This window comes from Engystomops pustulosus, chromosome 1, assembly GCF_040894005.1.
Source record: "Engystomops pustulosus chromosome 1, aEngPut4.maternal, whole genome shotgun sequence".
Taxonomy (NCBI): domain Eukaryota; kingdom Metazoa; phylum Chordata; class Amphibia; order Anura; family Leptodactylidae; genus Engystomops; species Engystomops pustulosus.
The window spans coordinates 114256450-114278420 of NC_092411.1; the positions used below are offsets into that span (position 1 = coordinate 114256450).

General features: G+C 43.2%; 1 protein-coding gene and 1 long non-coding RNA gene across 14 annotated transcripts in view; one reads left to right on the plus strand and one right to left on the minus strand.

Moving 5' to 3' along the window:
• Positions 1-620: 620 nt before the first annotated feature.
• LOC140131751 (uncharacterized) lies at positions 621-21723 on the minus strand. Of its 5 annotated transcripts, XR_011855586.1 has the most exons (4): positions 21440-21644; positions 16764-17000; positions 11375-11439; positions 621-862 (listed from the first exon to the last, which is right to left on the minus strand). It is a non-coding gene; the product is annotated as an uncharacterized lncRNA (long non-coding RNA). The 5 variants fall into 5 exon arrangements; XR_011855587.1 differs by lacking the exon at positions 11375-11439 and having other exon boundaries at positions 623-862; positions 21440-21638; XR_011855588.1 differs by lacking the exons at positions 621-862; positions 11375-11439 and adding an exon at positions 11052-11079 and having other exon boundaries at positions 21440-21638.
• The window catches only part of PRUNE2 (prune homolog 2 with BCH domain), a 202736-nt gene continuing 202338 nt past the window's right edge, over positions 21574-21971 (plus strand). For 4 of the 9 annotated variants that reach the window (XR_011855582.1, XM_072150917.1, XM_072150916.1 and 1 more), the window contains exon 1: positions 21575-21854. Coding sequence is in view for 6 of the 9 variants with exons in the window: in XM_072150917.1 (XP_072007018.1) it covers positions 21576-21854 (279 nt within the window). In the remaining 3 variants the exon portion in view is untranslated. Of the gene's footprint in view, positions 21855-21971 lie in introns of all 9 variants that reach the window. The other 5 variants (XR_011855581.1, XR_011855583.1, XM_072150913.1 and 2 more) reach the window with 3 other exon arrangements.

Consider the following 21971-nt stretch of genomic DNA (forward strand, 5'->3'; position numbering starts at 1 on the left):
ACGCAGGCTGTAGGACTATTCAACTGATTTGGACTGAGTGCAGTATTTAACTTTGAAATTGTGTCGCAAGCCAAGCGCTTACATGCACCGGGAAGAAGATGGTCAACTCCGGCGGACCTGAGCGGGGAAGCGACACATGCAGGATATCAGGCACACGATCTACGTGAATCGCGGCAAAGACTATAGTTATTGCACTGGCTCATGGAAACCCTGGACTGGACAACTCCTGACCCAGATATTGTGGAGGAAAGAGTTGCAATCGCTGCCTGTGTACTGGAAATAGTCACTTATTAATGCCTTGTAGGCTAGAAATTTATCATACAAGCCATGATAAATTCCCCAATATGTAAGGTTGGTTATGTAAGGCCACTAAGGCACAATGTACAGGTTTTAATGTTTTTTTACCTGCACTTTAGAGCTTTAATTTCTATAATGTACTTGTGGCTACACTCCATTTATAAATATATAACATTTATAACATTTCTGTTACAATGATTGCATGTCTGGCAATCTACCTTTATTTAGGAGATCCTCAAAACATCTAATTGACTATACAGAAATCAATTAACTAAATGCTGTGTTTTTAAAAGTACTGTATTTTGCATCTCCCTTTGTATTATAAGTATGACTCCTTTTCCTATATACCTTTGTTTGTTGTGGCCACACGTGTCACTGGTACCCACTCTGGGATTGAACTCCAAATACCATGCTGTCCTATGGGATGACTCTTCAGCTGGCGACCTTGATTAGTGTTGAGACTTTAACACTCCCATGCATCTGTAAGCATGTGGAAACAATCCTCCAGCATCCCTCTCTGTGTTATAACCATGGAGTCTTGGATCAGCTGGTGTTTTATATAAAGCTAAATTAAAAAAGGAATATTTTTCTTTAGAAAACACAGATTTAGTTTTTCTCATTGAATAAAATATATAACATAGAAACACTGCAGATTTTACATAATGTAGATAAACAGAAATTACTGTATAAGTTCATTAAATCCGATCTAGGGAATTCATTTGAACTCAAGTAAGCAAATTAAGTGCTGAGTTAATTATGTTGTTAATTACTTAATTAACCATTATCTTTTTAACTGATGCCATTAATAAATTGACATACATTTCTGTTTGAATACATTTATGTGCTGAGCGTCTTTTTGTTTTCTCAATGTCTCTCGGGTTTAATTTTTTTCCCCAAAGTTTTCAATCTAATGTTATGGCGAAGGAGTCATTCCCAGCTGACTATTAACACATAATTAATCATATTACATTCCTAATGAACACATTGTACATTGATTAGATTTTAAAACAGCAACTTTAATTAAAAAAAAAGGTTTCCACATCATTCATTAATTTTTTTTTTTTGCTTACTATATGGTGTAATAGCCCCATATTCCCTTTGGCAATAAACATTCCTGCATTAACACATAAATGTGTTTATGTGCGCAAATATATAATTTTGTTGTACTATGTATCAGACATGTGTCAGTAAATGCTCTGTGAATGTAAAATGAGAACATTTTTGATTAGTAATTACAAACAGTCACACAAAGCATGTATTGTTACAGCCTCATATATACAGCTATATTAAGGTTTCTTATCATACAGAATTATTTAGGTCTATGCCAGGATTCTCAAACATGTGCACAATTGAACACGGGAGCAACAAGCTCCATGGGGACATTTATCACTGGGCAGGCTCCTTGTAACAGCACTGTGTGGGAAATTTATCAGGGCTTCTATTCAGAAAATGGCGTAGAGGCCCTGAAATACACCAGTAACCCTTCGCTCAGCCCACCTTCGCACAGCTGGTGGCAGGGTGGACCTGCACACTACATAGAACATGTGATAGTTCATCTTGAATGTTCCCATGGTTTAGCGCAAAACTATACTAGCTAACAGCTGATGTAGTTTGGCCACAATAGTTTGGGGCATGGCTTCTATCATACGCCGGTGCAGATGATGATAAAACTATGATAAATAGTCAAAGTTTATTTCTTTCTGCCACAGTACAGCAGGGGCACTATCCAATAGGAAAATGCTATTCATGAGACACTAATTGACTATTAGGGCACTATTATGAGGAGCAAGGGAAATCAGGTGCTAATAGAAAAACCTGAAGAAGGAGAAAACGTTGTTTTGCAATGGAAATGGAAGAATTTGTCAACCTCTTCTGGTGTAAAACTTGAGGTTGGCTGATTCGTGATATACTGGTTGGCCAGGGTCACTGGGGATGGTTCCCCTTTTTTTGTTTTATTTTGCTTACTGCTTTCCTTCTTTTATTCTTTAACCCCTTAAGAACTCAGGGTTTTAAACTACTTTTAACTATTTTTTTAACAACCTTTTTTTTGCACAGCATATTTCTAGAAGGGAAAATTAGGAAGACTTTGTACTGTCCAGCACTAGGTCACCTATCACAGTTTAATATGTATCACTTATATTCTGTATATTTGTGTTTCTCTGTAGGTTCACTTATCTTATGCATTGTATATCACAACTATACTACCGTATTCACATTTTTCGAAGAGAAGGAATTGGGAGAAGGAAAGAAGCACTATGAATCCACTACACCATTCACGGCAATTACTCTTCTCTATATGGCACGACGAACACAAAGATGCACTTTCTTCCCTATGGACACCCCAGATATATACAGTCTCCAGAACTTGGCTATACAGAATCACATGTGAAGGCCATCCACAAGAATCTGCATGCTACATCTAAGATCTTGCCCCGATCTACAACTGTCAGTGTCTCCTCAACTGGACTATATCCCAAGTTGATAATTCTCCATTGGGATGCATAGATCAAGTTATGCATATCTATGCAGATCCATTCATATGTACAAACCATTTTCCCACTAATACATCCGTATCCAGCGCTGTCATGTATGGAGCTCCGCTATACTCCGGGCTCGCTCCTGTGTATTTATTGTTTTTCATCATGTGACTGTGCTGGCTGGGGGTGTGTCCGGCCGTGACGTTGCATGGCCGGCCCAAGTTGGAGGCAGGAGGATTGGGCCGGTCATGTGACCTCGCGGCGGCAACAGCACACGCCGATATCACACACAGGTGAGCAATCAATCTATCTGCATAAATAGTGCCTATTCAATGTTTTAGCGTTATACCCCTGAGGAAGCCACATGGTTTAGTGGCGGAATGCGTGAGGAGCCTGTCCCCTCTCCTCATACCTGGGGATATTTTTTCTATATATTTTTTTGTCATGTCTGCTATATGCTGCTTAGACTGTTGGTATTGCACCTTAGCCTTATAAGACCTAGGAAATAATCCACACTCTCAGGTCTAGCAGGAGAGGGGTTAATAGCAACCTTTGCTTATCTCTGCACTTTATTGTTAGGCTGCTATTTGCTACCAGCATTTATTCACATACTTATTTTCCCTGGTAGCAATACAGAAAGCTATGCACATGTTGGTGCTTTTAATTGTTTTTAAATGTCTTGGCTTAGGTTATTTCATGTATATATTTTTGCTATAATAAAAATTGTAATTGCTAGTACCTATAACGCGTCACACTTTTCTTGTGGTTTCTATGTAGTAAATTGTTTTGATGTGTGGTACTATCTTTGTGGTCCATCGATCTTTTTGTCCAATAGAACGCAGGGTTTTTTCGCTCATTTCTCGCTCTCCACCTTCAAAAATCCATAACTTTTTCATTTTGGCATGTACGGAGCTGTGCGAGGGCTTATTTTGTGCTTAACAAATTTTACTTTCCCGTAATGTTATTTATTTTAACATGCCGTTTACTGCGAAGCTGGAAAAAAAATTCAAATGTGGAAAAATTTAAAAAATTTCTGTTCTTGTGGGCTCAGTTTTTACGACTTTGACTGTGCGCTCCAAATAACACCTCTACTTTATTCTTTGGCTCGGTAAGATCACGTTGATAGCAAATTTATATAGGTTTTATTGCATTTTAATACATTTTCAAAAATTAAACGAATGTGTACAAAAAAGAAAAAAACATTATTGCCATCTTCTGACACTAATAACTTTTCATACTTTGGGGTACGGAGCTGTGTGAGGTGTAATTTTTTTGCGAAATGAGCCGACGGTTTCATTGCTACCATGTTGAGGACTGTGTGACATTTTGATAATTTTTTATTCCATTTTTATGTGATGTAAAAAGGTGTAAAAGTCGCATTTCGGACATTTTGGCGCCATTTCCCGTCTCGGAGGTCACCGCCGGCCGTAACCGTTTTTATATTTTGATAGATCGGGCATTTTGGGACACCGCGATACCTAATGTGTTTGTGACTTTTATATCTTTTCTAGGTCAAGGGGGGTGATTAGAATTTTTAATATTTTATTAATTTTTTTTTACTTTTTTTTCTTTTTTTCCCCAGATGGTCAGATCATTCCTACCATATACTGCAATACTTCTGTATTGCAATATATGGCATTTTTGCATGTTATTTACAATGAGCCACTGGGAATCTGCAGAAGCCATTTAGCCTCGGCTCAAACGAAGACCCGTGGCTACCATGGCAACCGATCGCCGCCCCCCAATGTCGTTCGGGGGAGAGATGATCGGAATAAAGATGGCGCCGCCCGGCGACTTTGCCAGCCGCACCGACCGCGGTTATTAGCAGTGGGGTTTGCTGCAATATGCAACAACCCCCACCCTTGTATGAAGAGGAGTCAGCCCGTGAGCCCTCTTCATACATTCCCTGCACCTCTGCACCGTAGAGCTACGGCGCAGAGCGTTAAGGGGTTAATGTTTCATGTTTTTTTTTCTATTAATGCTTCATTTCTGTTTTTTTTTTCCATTATGATTTTATGTATAATTGTTAAAAAGTATAAAAAGTATATTTAAAAAGTTTATTTTAAAAAAGGACATTGGTAATAAATAAGGAGGCCATTGAGAGGTGAAAGAGGGCATTATCAATGCAGACACAATTGAGGGGACCATTGAGAGGTGGCATTTGAACTGAATAATTTTCATAGTTGAAATAATCATGTGCAGTAAAGTCACAAAAATCAGTTCACATCTGTGTTTGAGGGTTCTGTTATACTCTTTTGTTATAGAAGTGTGAAATGGAAGCAAAATACTAAAAGTGAACAGAAGCTTCCTCATCAGATTCCATTTGCAGAAGGGTAGTTGCATTTATGGTTCTGTTATTGTGGAAAATAAATTATTCAGCCTGCTGCAATCTTGTATTGTCCTGCATTTAAAATTAATGGAGCTGGTCAACTTCTTTGCAAAATTTTTGGCATGGTGCATAGTAGTTCATAGTAAAATAAAATCCTCTAGCAGAGAATTTGGAGCACCATTCACACTTCAGCAAGGGGTCTGGCTTATAATATGAGTATATTGTGCGCCTGAAGTCTAGAAAACACCACAAACTTAGGCTGCATTCAGACAAACGTGTGATTTCTTCAGTCCTGTATTTCTGTGCTGTATGAATCTGTATATGCGTGTTGATTTTCATCTGTATGTGCACGTATGTCACCATATCTGTACTGTATCTGTATAAAATACGGTGGGCTGGCATATGATGGATGGCTGACAATTGGCTGACTGACAGAATGCACCTCCCACTGGTTCTGGAAACTGCACTTATATACGGCAGCATATGGTGCATAATCGAATGCAGCAAATATGCAACCCATATTTTATACATTCCCAAAGCCTTCTATGGGGTATACGGAACGGAAATATATGAGATATAGGACATACTCTATATATTGTCAGGACCAGAGGTAGTGGATCCTCTGAACCACAGCGGACGATGGCACAAGCTGACACCTGGGACCGGAATCTAAGTGGCACCCGGTCTTCACCAGAGCCCGCTGCAAAGCAGGATGGTCTTGCTGCGGCGTGGTACCACCAGGTCGTGGTACAGGAACGGCAGGCAATCGCGGAGTCGGGGAGAGGCAGGAGGTCAGGACGGGTAGCATGGGATCAGAGTCAGGGACGTAGCAACAGGTCAAGGCAGGCAGTGGAGGAGCGTAGTCAGGAACGGAACTGGGGAAATCAACGGGAACGGGAAATCACAATAGACAAAGCATCAGACATCAGACAAAGCTTACTCTAAGGCGCAAGGCTCAAAGATCCGGCAGGGTGTGATGGGAGAGGAAGGTTTAAATAGCCTTCTGGGAAATGGCCAGCGCCGATTAACACTGCACTGGCCAATTATTCCCTGAAGCCGGCTCATGTGCGCCCTAGAAGACGGTGTCGCAGGCGCACTAGGAGATGGGGCCGTGCCCGCCCGGGCCGCAGACGGGAATCTGGAGTGTGGACAAGTGAACAGCACAGGCGCCGCACCAGCGATCACCGACGGGCACGGTTGAGCCCATGACCCACGATACCGTCTTCATATCAAGGATCTCCTTTACCTCATAGATGTCAGAGGCATCAGCCACCATAGCAGGAGGAGGTACTTGCCGGGAGAAGCGGTTCAGGATGACAGGCGTGAGCAGGGAGACATGGAAGGAGTTTGGGATGCTAATGGTGGGAGGAAGGCGCAGCTTGTAGGACACCGGATTGATGCGAGTCAGCACTTCAAAAGGACCCAGGAATCATGGACCAAACTTGTACCAAGGAATCTTCAGCAGGTCGTACCTGGAGGACAACCAGTCCTTGTCACCAGAAGAGAAGTAAGGAGGAGGCCTTCGTCTCTTGTCAGCCTGGAGCTTGGTTCGGGCAGAAGCCTGTAACAAGGAAAGGCGAGTCTGCTCCGAGATGGACTTCAGATCTCGTACCAACTCCTCAACAGCAGGGACATCGGATGATAAAGGCAGAGGAAGAGGAGGGCGTGGATGCAGTCCATGATTAATAAAAAATGGCGCAGAGTTTGCAGACACTGCATCCAAGGAATTATAAGAAAACTCTGCCCATGGCAACAGAGTGTACCAGTCCCGACGGGAGGAAACAAAATGACGAAGACAGCAGCCCAGAGTCTGGTTCACTCTCTCCATCTGACCATTAGACTGTGGCAGAGAAATAGTCCAATTTTACCTGGAGCTGGTTACAGAGGGATCACGAGAACTTAGACACACATTGAACCCCTCGATCAGACATGATGGTGGTCATTTACTAAGGGCCCGATTTGCGTTTTCCCGACGTGTTACCCGAATATTTCCGATTTGTGCCGATTTCCCCTGAATTGCCCCGGGATTTTGGCGCACGCGATCGGATTGTGGCGCATCGGCGCCAGCATGCACATGACGGAAATGGGGGGGGGGGGGGCGTGGCCGAACGAAAACCCGACGGATTTGGAAAAACCGCCACCTTTTTTTAACAAAAATGTGTTGCGAAAATTGCACCTACCTTCACTCAGCCTGGCTCGGTGTATTCCAGTGCGTTCCGATGCTCTTCAGTGCAGCAGCGACATCTGGTGGACGGCGGAGGAACTACCTTAATAAATCGGACCCGAATCCAGCGCAGAGAACGCGTCGCTGGATCGCGAATGGACCGGGTAAGTAAATCTGCCCCGATGTGTTGAGGAAGACCATGCAGCCGGAAGATATGTTAAAAGAACAAGCTGGCAGACGTGGAGCATACGGAAGACCTGGAAGGGGGACAAAATGGGACATCTTAGAAAACTGGTCCGTCACCACCCAGATGACGGTATTGCCAGGGGAAGGTAGAAGGTCTGTGACAAAGTCCATAGCCACGTGCGACCACGGGCAACTGGGTATCGGTAACTGAAGGAGACCTCCTAGTTCCTTGGAACATCACCATTGCTGACTGAAAGTTGTCTATACTGCACCTTCAGCTCCTGAGGTAAGACAGACTTTTACTCTGGTCTCTACACTCCTGTTCAAAACTGCTACTGCAGCCCCCTGCAGGCTATCTGTGTACTGCCTCCAGCCTCCTCTGCCTTACCTGACTACTGGATTCCTGCTCCCGTCCCACTAGTAACGTGACAAAAGGCTTATTACGGGCACAGGAAGTGCAGGATGCCACAAAGTCCCGAACATCTTTGACCAAGTAGTAGCAGTAGATGAGGGCCATAGAGCGTTGAACCTCAGGGTGCCCAGCCAGGCTCAAAGAATGTCCCCAAGATAAAATCCTCTTCCGCAGTGCAGGTCAGACATACGTCTTGCCAGGGGGAAGCTGCCAAAGATCCTCTGGAGCGGAACAACCAATTGTTCAGGAGAGATAATATACTGAGGAACTGGCTCTTCTCCCACGACATCGGAGACTTGGGAAAGGGCATTCGTTTTAATATTCTTCTCCGAAGGTCGAAAGTGGATTAACAGGTTGAAGTGTGAGAAAAAAGTGACCAACGGTTGCCTGGGATTAAGACGTTGGGCTGTCTGAAGATACAAGAGATTTTTATGATCTGTATATACGCAGACTGAATGGCAAGCTCCCTCCAAAAGATATCGTCATTCGTCCAGGGGAAGTTTGATGGCTAAAAGTTCTCTATCCCCAATAGAGTAATTTCTCTGTGCAGGAGAAAAAGTTTTCGAAAATAATCCACACGTTAGTGTTCGGCCCTTAGGCCCTTTCTGAGTGAGCATCACCCCAGCACCTACGGAGGATGCATCCACCTCAAGAGTAAAGGGCTTCTCCGTGTCATGCCTAGTGAGAACAGGAGCCGAGGCAAAGGCAGACTTTATCCTTGAGAAGACCTCTTCAGCCGCCGAAGGGCCAGAGGCGTGGTTTGGCACCCTTCTTGGTGAGTGCCACGATCGGAGACACCAGGGTAGAGTAATGTGGAATAAACTGCCGGTAATAGTTTGCTAAGCCTAGGAACCTCTGGATGGCTTGTAGACCTTCTGGACGCGGCCATTGCAGAACTGCAGACAGTTTTGCAAGCTCCATCGGGAGACCTTTGTCAGAGATTATGTAACCGGGGAAAGGAAGGCTTTGTTGGTGGAGCTGACACTTCTCAAGCATGGCGTGGAGAAGATTAGCCCGTAGGCGGCCAAGAACTTGCTGTATGTGAGACTGGTTTGTCTCAGGGTCTGGGGAGAACACCAAAATGTCGTCTAGGTATACCACGACACACGTATACAGCAGCTCTCTGAAGATGTGAATGACTAATTCCTGGAAGATAGCTGGAGCATTACAAAGTCCAAATGGCATCACAAGGTACTTGAAATGAAATCTCGGGTGTTAATTGCTCTGTGATCAACGGCAGAGACTAACGGTTCTTAAACGTGATCTTGTTAATTCTGCGATAATCAAGGCATGGACCAAGGGAGCCATCCTTCGTGGTCACAAAAAAGAACCCTGCAGCAGCTGGAGAAGAGGACTTACGTATAAACCCTCTCTGCAGGTTCTCTTTAATATACTCTGACATGGCACGGTCGCGGGTATGGAGAGAGGATACACCCGACCCCGGGGAGGAGAGGTACCCGGCAACAGCTCTATAGGGCAGTCGTAGGTAGGATGTGGCGGCAATGTCTCTGCCTGCTTCTTGGAGAGCACGTCAGCAAAGTCCCGGGTAACATGTTGGTAGGTCCTCCAAAGACTTGGAACTCACAAAGGAGGCCAAGACAGGTACTGTTAGAGATGCCACCATGCAGCGGGACTGACACTCTGGGCTCCACCAAAGAATTTCTCCCGTCATCCAGTTGAGAACAGGTGCATGGAACTGCAGCCATGGAATACCCAGCAGACGAGACGAGGTAGAGCGTGGCAGCAAGTAGAAGGAAGTCTCTCCTTATGCAAAACACCAACCTGCTGGGAAATTGGCTCGGAAATTGGCTTGGTCCCGGATTTGTCTGCTGACCAAGGAGATGACCAGAGGCTTCTCAAGAAGAACCACAAGGATTTGATGAAGGGAGCATCCACTAAGTTCCCTGCAGAACCAGAGTCCAAGAAAACTGAGACCTCGATCTGGGTGCAGGTGCCAATACTGAGTAGCAGATGAATAGTCAGGCGTGGAGAAGCTTTCCTTACACCTAGGGACGCTTCTCACAAGAACCCTAGGTGCTGGCATTTCCTGGACATTGGGGACGGACAGGACAGGACCCAATGAAGTGCTAAGGACTGGCACAGTACAGGCAGAGGTGCCCCTGAAATCTTCTGGAACACTCCTGGGAGCAGAGTCTGGCTCAACCCTCCTGCATAGGCTCCTCTGCAGACGGTACGGCAGGAGTCTGGAGTGGCTTTTGGAAAGCAGGTGCCAGGCGAGGTAGACGTTGTGGACAGACTTGGGATTGCTCATGACATAATTCTTCGGCACGCTCCATAAACCGCATGTCAATCCGAGTGGCTAAGGTGATAAGATCACTCAGGGTAGATGGTAGGTCACAAGCGGCCAGAGCATCCTTAACATGAGAAGAGAGTCCTTTTTTGAATGTTGTGGACCGGGCTGCATCATTCCAGGAGTGTTCCGAGGCCAGGGTACGGAACTGGACAGCATATTCTCCCACGGATGCAAGTTATTCGAACACGGACTGGAATTCCACCCGGAATACCGTGTGAGTAGCTGTGACTGGATTGTCTCTGTCCCAAAGAGGGGTAGCCCAGGCCAGGGCCTTCTCGGGAGCAGACCATTGATAAATGCAACCTTGGATCGCTCCGTGACAAATTGAGACAGCATGAGTTCAATGTGCAGGGAGCACTGGGTAAAGCACAGTTTAGGGTCCCCATCATACTTATCGGGCATAAATAGGCGTAGCCTAGGTTCAGCGGCAGGCTGGGAGCAGAAGGAGGAGCCGCAGGAGCTTGACGCTGTGGCTGAGTTGCCATCAATTGCTGCAACATGGCAGTGACTTCCCCTAGCTGTTGACCTTGCGCGGCAGGCCATGATGGTGGTAAGATCGGACCGAATAGGTAGCAGAACCTCGGTGGGATCCATGGCCGGATCTTACTGTCAGGATCAGTGGGTCCTCTTGTATTGCAAGTAGAGGGATCTATGATTTTAGAAAGAGGGTGTAGGGGGAAACAGAGGTGTGGAGCGTACCCTGTGGCACACAGGAGATCCTGTGATCCAATACAGAGAAGGAAGAGAGACAATTTTGTCAAAAAAAACACAGGTTAGTGTGTGCGCGCTGCCCCTTTGGCTAGAATGGAGAGGTAGAAATTATTTTATTATTTTTTCAATAGCGGACGATGCATTTCAAGGACGTATCGTCCTCTTCATCAGGTCCTTTAACATAATACACTAAAAAGACATTAAACAAAATGGAGAGGTGGGTAATGACATAAATATGTGGAGTAAAAAAATTAACATATAAAACTTATGCATTTCTCAATCATAGAAGGATTATATATACACAAACACATAACTATACAGAGATGAATAAAAGTTCATATATATATACATTCATATGGTGGCACAGAAGTTCCAGTAGAAGGCATTTAAAAGAGTCATGTAATTTATGGTTAAAATGATGTAACTAAAGCATGTATGGTATAATGTGAAAACAAAGGAGTAGGGGATGGATCTGAGGGCTTACCTGGATGCAAATATAGTCTAGGCGTATGTTGTTGAGATAGCACGGAGATGGAGTAATGGTGATACCTAAGTGGGAGAGGTGGAGAACTTAGATGAAGACATCAGGTTGAGCGGAGGGGGGAGGCGGGTGTGCGGAGAGGGGAGAAAATAGAGAGGGAAGAAATGGCACAATTGTGTGTAGTAAAATATATCTGCATGAGAGCATTCATGTTGATAAATAAAATACCTATGTAGTAATAACGTGATAATAGCGATGGTAATAACAACCACGCTGCGAAGATACATGTTGATCATTATGATGGTCATGCCTACATGGGTACATTCATGTTGACGAATAAATTACATAAGGAGATACTAACAGTGGAAATAATAGCGATAATAGTAGTAACCAAGCTATCAAAATTCTTGGGAATAAATTAATAACATATAGAAGTACATAGGAGCGATAGTGATATACTGGGAAGTACAATCATAGTAAGAGGGGAATAGGAAGAGATAAAAAGTGATGATAATAAAATAAAATAAGTGATAATAAAATTATTGATAATAAAATTACACATGTATGCATGTGATACTGACAATAAATGCATAAATGTCTAGAGTCCATGTTGTAGACCAGTATCTAAAGCCCAATGGAAAATTGATAGAAGGGGATCCCATTTCTAGACGTTCCTTGCGTGGGTTGTTTTCAGACTCATTCAAGGGACTCGTTGAGACCGTTGGGAGATAGGGTATTCAACTTGAAGATCCAGTAGTTTTCCCGTTTGTTTGGGTGGTTCTTTGGGATTTGTTCGATGGGGATCAAGGAAAGGCTACAGAAGTCCCTATTGTGGTAAGGCAGTGCCTGGAAACACTATGTAGGAGAAAGCCTGCCTTACACTTACTGCGGTGGGTATTCATTCGCTCCCTGAGTGTTTGTGATGTTCTGCCCACGTATTGCAGGGTGCAGGGGCACTAGAGAAGATAGATAATGAAATTGGAACTACAGTTGTTGAATGAATTGATGGAGAAAGTTTCTTTGGTAGTGTTGGCTCAGGGTCCCAATACTTACCCCCTTCCCGACATTTGACATAATAGTACTGCATGGTGTGAGGTGCGTTCGAGCATATTTTCAATATTATTATGTCAGGCTTCTGGCGCCGGCTCCTGAACGGAGTCGGCACCAGAAGCTGTGGGTGTTGGCTGTTTATTATAGCACTTACCGGTGGGTCCGCTGCTCCAATGGCAGCCCCGGGGTCTGCCAATGCCCCAGGGCTGCACAATCTTCTTCCTGGAGCCGGGTCCTGCCTCCTAGCAGGATCCCAGCAATAAGACTGTGCTACATAACACAGTGCAATACATCTGTATTACACTGTGTTATATGAATGACGGCTTGAACAAGCGATCAGAGCATTGCTTTTTTAAAAAAAAAAGTTAAAAACACTTAATAACATTTTTCTAATAAAAAGAATTAATGAAATCAAGTAAAAGTCCCCTAAACACAAGTATTCCCTATACACGTCTAGTAAAGTAAAACAAAATCAACAAAACCCCCCCACATATTTGGTATCGTCGCGTCCGTAACAATCTTTACAATAACTCAAAAACATTATTGGACCTGCTCGGTGAACGCCGTAAAAACAAAAACCTGGCGCGCGCCATACTAGTACTGTTAGGGTAGGATTTAAGATATCCTCTTTTAGTTTGCGTTGGCTGTGTTTCTAATCAATAAGCATATTGTAAGGAATGACTCAGACCACTGCTGATTCAAGTTTCACATGCTATTGCCCTGGGCAAATCAGCACTGTGCAAGCTTTATTTGGTTTCACAAGTCTATATAGAATAGTAAAAAAAAAACAAAAAAAGGAGGAGAATACAAATCATAACAATATCAGAGTTCCCAGCTCATGTAATCTCTTGATTCGAGAACTTCCCTGCTGTCGCTGGTTGACGTCATCATAGTGCGTTTCTGAAATTCTTTAGCCTTGATGTTTTGGTTGCGGTCCACGATGCCGGTGCCATCTTGAGTTCATTGTTCAAATCCTGTAGAAATGACAGGATTTGATCTATCAGCTAGGTTTACCTTAACAGTATGGCGCGCGTCAGGAAGGGGTTAGTTCTCCCCCTCCCCCATAAGACCTTCTCTCCCCTCTTATTTTGCTGAACTCCTGTATTACTATTGGCAGTATTACTATTGGCAATTTCATGATCTGCACATTACTCAATTATGGTTGAAACAATGTTTTCATCTCCTCCTCATATTGTGGCCCTATATCTCCCCCTCATACTGTGACCCCATTATCTCTCCCTCATATTGTGACCTCCTATTGACCCATCATATTGTGACCCCTCATCTCCCATTCATATTGTGGCCAACTCATCTCCCCTCATATTATAGCCCTTGATCTCCTTTTTATATTGTAATTTCTCTAACTCACATTGCGCCCCAATCATTACCCCTCTTATTGTGGCCCCTCACTCCCCCATGTTGTGGTCCCCTTCACATTGTTATCCTACCCCTCATATTGTGAGCCCCCTCCTCTCCACTTCATCTTGTGGCTTCTACTGTCCAACTAATGCTGTGGGCCCCCTTATATTGAGACTGCATCAATCCCCTCATATTACGGCCTCTCACTGCCCCTCATATTGGTGACCCCACTGTCCCTTCCCACATTTTTTAACCCTCCTACTCATGTTATGACTCCCCCTCATGCCCTGAATGTCCCCTAATCCTGTGGGCTCCCCTTATCTCTATCTTATCTTGTGTACCCTCTTCATATTATGCCTTCCATTCCTGTGGGTTCCCATCCTCCTCCTTTTTAGTTTAAGTGTAATTAAAACACAAACAAACACAAAGCACTCACCTTGCCCCTGTATCCAAGCAGCTCTCCTCCTCTTCTTCCTCTGCTGCTTCTATGTGCAGTGATATAGGCAGACAAGGTGATGTCAACACATAGCGCCTGTAGACCTCTGCTGCATATTGCTGCAACAGGGGAATGATGATGGTGCAAAGAGCTGAAGGATCATCATATTTAACTCTATCTGTGTTCGAAGAGCACAAATATAGTTAAATAATAATAATGATGCTAATCTTTATTTATATAGCGCCATCAAATTCCCTAGCGCTTAAAGTCTCCAGAGGCTGGGGGTGGAGTCAGCAGTGGGTGGGTTTGGGGTCAGCAGCTGACGGGAGTGGATCCAAAAGTTGTCAGGGCCCACCAGAGGTTTCACTGGTACACCAATGGGCCATCTTGAGCACCCTGTCACTGCATATCAGAAAGCGTCTTTGGCAGGCCTTTTGCAATTCTCAACAAGCAACTTTTTTTTTTAAAGCCAAGCATTTCAACAAAGGAACGCTAGTGTAGAAATTGTCTAAGTACAAGTGGTAACCTCTGTCAATTTGTGGGTAGAGGAGATCCCAGACAATTTTACCACTTGTACCTAGAACAGGAGGGCAGTCTCGGGGATAATGTGAACAGGGGACTCGCCAATGGCAATACTCTTTATATAAATTTCACATCATTTTTGTTAAAAATGTTTTATTACAGACCAAATTTTGTAAAGGCAATCATGGTTTAGGTCATTTTGGGGAGGGCACTGCAAGGTATCATTGTAGTGCAGAAATTACATCAAATTGTTCCGTGGGCATTGCAGTGTGGTATAGCGGTGTGTGTTGCAATCGTAACCCCTTAACGACCTGCCCCGTTTTTTGTTTTTTTCATTTCCATTTTATCCCTCCTCACCTTCAAAAATCTATAACTTTTTTATTTTTACACGTAATGAGCTCTGTGATGGCTTGTTTTCTGCGTAACAAATTGCACTTCATAGTGACGGTACTGAATATTCCATGTCGTGTACTAGGAAGCAGGAAAAAAATTCCAAATGTAGTGAAAATGGTGAAAAATCCCCCACATTTGGGACGTTTTCTTGTGGGCTTGGATTTTACGACTTTCACTGTGCAACCCAAATTACATGATTTCTGTATTCTTTGGGTTGGTACGATCATGGGGATACCAAATTTGTATAGGTATTATCATGTTTTCAGACATTTACAAAAATTAAAACCTCCTGTACAATTTTTTTTTTATTTTGCCATCTTCTGGCTCTAATAACTTTTTCATACTTTGGTATAAAGAGCTTTGAGTAGTGTCATTTTTGTGACTTTTGATGAAGTTTTCAATGCTATAATTTTTAGAACTGTACGACCGTTTGATCACTTTTTCCAGAATTTTTTAATTTTTTTAAAATGGTAAAAAAGTGTCTTTTTCAACTTTCGGCGCCATTTTCCATTACAGGGTTAAGTGTGTATATATGCTGTATTTTTATATATTGCACTGCATGCATGTGTATAATTGTGTGATTGTAACTTGCAAGAATGAGTATAGTGGGAAGGGGGGCCCCATTCAAAAGTCTGCTATGGGGACCTGCCTCTCCTAGTTACACCACTGACTCTTTAGTTCTATAAAACTGTGACTATGAAATGTAAAAAAAATGTTACTTCTGAATGTAAACTGCACTGCAAAAACTCCAGAAGGAGGATATACAGAAGGGGTCAAAGTATTGGGGTCACTGTAGATGGGCAGTTTATGGGTGTATGAATTAATCAGTTGGAAAGCAGATTGGGATAGGAAAAGGTTAAATGATAACCGGGGCAGCAAAGAAGGGGTTAAATGGATTTTTATCTTCATTGCTGTTGGGCTATTTGGACACTAGGTGGCAATGTGATCAGTCTAGTTCATAGACTGCAGAATGAGGGGAAAGGTATGGAGCTGGGCAGTGAAGGCGTTAATTGTATGTGGCTTGGAAGTGATTTATGGTGTTGAGGGTCACTATAAGCATCAGATCTCATCTCTCTGTGAAGAACAATGAGATCGGACACTGATACTGGGAGTTCAGACTGGGAAAGCCTCTTTTCTGCTGTGATAGGTCTGTACTATCTGACCAATTACATTGATCACTTCCAGGAGGAGGGGGGGATGTGAGTAACTTCTTTTCCTCCCAGTATATGTTGTTGAGAGCTGCAGCTCTCAGAAACAGCTGTACCTGTGACACTGTCACCCAGTGTTTTGACAGGGTCACAGTAATAATTCTTTATTTATATAGCGCCTACAGATTAAGCAGCGCTGCACAAATTACATGACAAATTATGCACTGCAACTCATGACATTAGGGAACATCATGGTGAAGTAAGGAGTTAAACTTAGACTTATATTTTCTAAACACTTACACTTCACCAGAACTGACCATATTACCTCAATGCATTACTTTATTCTTTATTGATTACGTCATTTGAACACATCAACATTGCTTGTGATGTTCTATTCAATATTCTTGGAATCTGATCATTTTGTCCTAATGACTCAACCATTTAGTAATAAATGACATTGCACTGTATATTCAGCCTTACTTACTTTATTACGTGTGCAAAGAGCAAAATACACAAATCTGTGTCAGCAGCCTGAGCCATGAGCCTTGCAGAGTGCATGGAGGGGAAGCTTCAGCAGGCGCCCGGCCTCCTCCCTCTTGGGCGCTGTCCACTATTGTGGTGCTGATCTGTCTGTGATGCGTTCGGGTCACTGATTGGCTCTTCTGATGCCTGCGGGGGCGCGCTTGGCCGGCTTCCAGAGTCTTGAGATGTGGCGTAACATCTTGAAGAAAACAGAGAGCTCAGTAACATTACCTCATTCATGGCAGCGCTTAGATCACCGCTACTACAGCCATGACCTGAATATATCACTGTGGAACAACTAGTAGCAATCAGTAACACTGTACAGCACATATATGTTCTATAAAGGAGAGGATCTGGATCACAGCAATAATCATTATGATTATTACATTATAATTATAATACAATTATAGTCTATGCCATAATGATAATGCAATCATAGTCTATGCAGTATTAATAATTATTTTACCACAAAATTAGTCAGCAATAATCATTAGAAAATAATAATGCAATTATACTGATGCTGTAATAAGTAATGATCCGATACTTTTTTTACATTTTTTTAAATTAATAAAATGCAGAAATCAAAAGTATTAATGCTCAAACCAGTTATATGGACTCTACATGTAAGGCTGGTAATCTACGAGTATACTATAATAATGTGTCACATAGAGTAGTACAAGTTACAATTTGTCACTGAGCAATAGAAGTGGTCATGTATAACCAAGTGTCACATACATTAGTGCAAGTAACCGTGTGTAACAATGAAGGGATTTTAACAATTTGTCTCAGGTCCCGCCAGTTTTTAACTAGGAGACACTAGTCTTTTGCTGCACCAGATTTATCCCTGTGATGATAAATTCTGGTGCTGTAATAGATTGTCGGTTCCTACTTTAGACCTGATTTAAGTTGGTCTAAACTGTGCGCCAGGTGCACGGACGATTTCCTGTTGGCCCTTTCTCACAAGGTCCTGCTCATTTTCCGAAGACCACACCATGTAGTCAACACAAAAAGTGCACTTAAAAAATATACATATTTGTATACAAACACATGTGAGTTACAATCACAGATTTATACACTCATGCACACACATATAGAGTACAGGTGGTCCCCTACTCAAGGACACCCGACTTACAGACGACCCCTAGTTAAAGACGCCCCACTCTGCCCCTCTGACCACTTTACTATAGTCCTAGACTGCAATGATACATCATATACATACGTCACATATATGTTATATACATATTATGTTGTACAATGTGCAGCATAAAATGTATATAATGGTGCACATCCTTCACTCTTTAGTGTGTCAGTTTTGATGACAGGGCCCCCTGACACCATGGGCTCCATATCAGCTGCTAGGTCTGCTACCAATGTAGTTAAGCCCTGTCTAAAAGCCTGGATAAATGCGGTGCAAGGCATTTTAGACCTTTTTTATGGCACAAAACCACCAGAATTGTGGCATTAATAAACTCCCTCCAATGTGTCACTTAGAGCAGTATTCCCCAACCTTTTTGTGTCTGGGGACCAGCTATAGCTAAATTTTTTTTCCATGGACCGGGACCATGTAACCATCTCCCCAAGGGTATTGGGAAAAAAAATGTGTGCCACACAAATACTCTATATCTAACCCCACTTCAGTTTCTGTAGTCCTCTTTTAATGTCTTTATAAGAAGACGTCTACAGAACAGGGGACATTATAATACCCCTTGTCGTTGGGCTTGTCACTGAAATGTCCACAGCAGAGCTCCCCAATGAAATGCCCCCAGCAGTTTTCCCCCAAATGAAACGTCCCTAGCAGTGCTCCTCCACCTAATGAAAAGTCCCTAGCAGAGCCCTCCACCCCATAAAATGCCTCTAGCAGTTCCCCCTCATAAAAATGTCCACAGTGGATTCCCCTAATGAAATGCCCCCAGCAGTGCCTCCCACTAATGAAATTCCCTGAGCACTGCTCCCCCCAATGAAATGCCCCCAGCAGTGCTGCCCGTCATTGATAAAATGCCCCCAATAGTGGTCCCGAATATAATGCCATCTACCGCCACGCACCCGCTATAATTAATCAGCTGGCGACTTAGTGGGTACACAACGGCAGCGACGTCCCTCTGTCCGGAAGCCGAGCGGAGGTGAAGTCAGAGCCGTGGGGTGAAGAGAAGTGCTGGAGGTAAGTACCAACATGTTTTTTGGCTGTGGCCCGGAACCAGGTGTTCCAAGGCTCATAGACAGCCAACAGACAAGTCTGCTGATCTAATAATATCAATGGTTTAAATATTATGAAGTCCTTACCCAGTAGATATTCACTACATATGCAGTTTCCTGTAACCCATATAGCAATAATGTGTATTATAATCTGATTTTTATGGTAATTTCCCCCTGTATATTACATGGAATTGCATATAGCTGAGCTGTGGCATTAGACAGAACGAGCAACAATGCATTTATACATTGTAAGATGCATTGCATGTAAATTGCTAAATTTTGGAATCTGCTGCTTATCATTTGCTTCTGCTGATGCAACACATGCTGTGAAATCTGCAGTTAAAAGTCAATTGCAGATTGCAGGCTAAGGCCTCTATCACACTTGCTTTGCAGATCACGTCAGGGTGCGATCAGCTTTTTGTCAATGAAAAACAGACATTTTTCATCGGAGTTCAATCAGTTTTCAGTCATAGTTTGTTCAGTGTCTCAGTGCAGGTGACTTGCAAAAGTAGAGCATGCTGAGATTTAAACGCTAAAGTTAAAAAGAAACGCTTGTGTGTGTTTGAAAAATAAAGCAAGTCTGAAAAAAATTATTGCAATGGGTCTGAGTGTAATGCAAGTTCTGTATATCAAAAGCAAGCACAGAACACGTGCATGAAAAGCGCAAGTGTGAAAGGGGCCTAAGAATGCAGAGTGAGGCTATCAGCACACATTGCAGATTGTCATATGGAATATCTTCATAAAATCCAAATCCAATATGGACGTTTTTTATGTGGATCATGCAGATTTGTCTAATTAGTATTGCATCTATAATGCGGAATTTCCGGATGCATTTTTTAAATCTGTTTGCTTCAGTTGACCTAACTTTATTTCAGTATCAAATCCACATCATTACATCAAGGTAGCCTTATAATCTATACTTTTTTCACATATTTGGACAGTTGAATCACTGGGGAAAACATCCATAAAGTATGCTCTGCGAGGGACGGGGTTAGATGCCATACAACTGCATACCCCCCCCTCCCATAGCCTCTTATGGCCTTCGCTGAGTATATACTGTTCCTTCCAACAGGATGGAAAAAGCACAGTCTACTACACTTTTTCATCCTTTGTTTCCTGCTCGATGTAACTTATACTAAGCAGACAGTGGCAAAATGGAGATCCATATGTCTAGAGACACATTTAGCCCCTTTGCCAGAAGCTTTCCGGGCATACATAATGAAAGTGTTCTAAAAAATGTAATGTGAACGCTGCCTTACTCCTGCAGTACTCTGTGGTGAGCCTCTGTGACACTAACTGCTTGATTGTGACTAGTTGCAACAGTCACCTAGCACGGGTGGCTAAAAACAGAGGCTATGACTGAAAACAGAGTTGTAACAAAATTTGGGCATATTGCAGCAAAAATAATTCATGTCCGGTGCCATAAAACATTTTCATAAGTCATGCGGCAGACTCCATCAAAGCCTGCCGGAGGCAGACTGTGACAGAGGGCAGTATGCTGTGTAAGTAATCGCACCCACTAGGTTTTAAGTACCCTAGAGGGACTGAATTCATAGCAAAAAAATATAAAAAGACATAGAAAAACACATATAACATGAATAAAATAATAAACATGATTGGTATCTGCACCTCACAAAATTCAGTCTATCAAAAGATAAGAACTCTTATCCCATGCTAAGGTTGCCGTAGTACATGAAAACACTGAAACCTCTGCTTTTGAATTTTCTTAAAGGTATTAAGACATAACCAAGCTAGATAAATTAGATAGTTGTGTCATCTGGACTGCAATGAAAACTGTTAAAACAAAGCCCATTGAATAAGACACAACTGTGTTTTTGGTTAATTCCATCCATTTGTCAGTACATGACACAGAATAATGAATGGTGCCACTAGAAGGTACAAATTGTCTGGCAGATTACAAGCCCTTTTATACAATCACACACTGATATATACTGTAATATATATATATTACATATATACAGTACCCACCTGTATTTATTCTTGTGTGTTCTATATATATATATATATATATATATGTATATATATATATATATATTGAACACATTTATATATGTATATGCACACAGGGGCGTAACTAGAGGGGTAGCAGTCATAGCGACTGCACCATTATATAAATATAATGCTGAAATTGTACATCATGATATGTATCTAACAGTGATATCTTCTAGAGAACAAAGTCGGGAACTCAGATAAGAATTGACAGGGGGAGAGGACAGCAGGTCTAGGTACATCTCATCTCTAGCTTCCTGCCATGTGGTCTACACTTACTCCAGTGCCCTAAACCCTCTTGGGATAAGAAGCTGACATAGGGGAAGAGGGCCCCATTCAGATATAGGGCCCAACCTCTCCTAGTTACGCCCCTGTATACATTTATATGTACACACACCTTTTACTGTTAATATAAATGCTGTGCCACTACTTTACCGGCCATGTGGCATTCCTGGGCTGTTCTTTAGTTAATGGAGACCCTTTATAACTGACCCGTCCCCCTCACGGCAGACTGACCCGTCCCCACTGTGCGGTGCAGTATCAGCCCAGTCAGTGTGTAGTTGGAGCCGCCATGCGCCCACGTGCAGCTGCAGGAGGCTGGCGGCAGTGCGCGGGCTCCAGTAGTTTGCCTGCACTGCGCGGTGTCACATTTCAGCACCTTGGAGAGGGGCCATGCGCGCTCCCGCCAGCAGCAGCTGCTCCCGGGGAGTGCGGTAGGGGAGCTGCTACTCTGCTTATCGGGGGGGCTCTCACAGTGCGGGCATCTCCTGCTGCCACCAGACGGGCAACCCCTGGTATTATCCTACCGCTAACTATGGAGGAATTCCTGCAACGCACCAAATCCAGGCTGGTGAGTTCTATGCACTCCTATAGGGAATAGCTACTGCTAGGAAAGTGACAGGGGGGCAGGAGACCCCCAAGCAGTCGGCTTCTTACTCTGTGGGGAGTTGATGTTCTTGCACAGTCT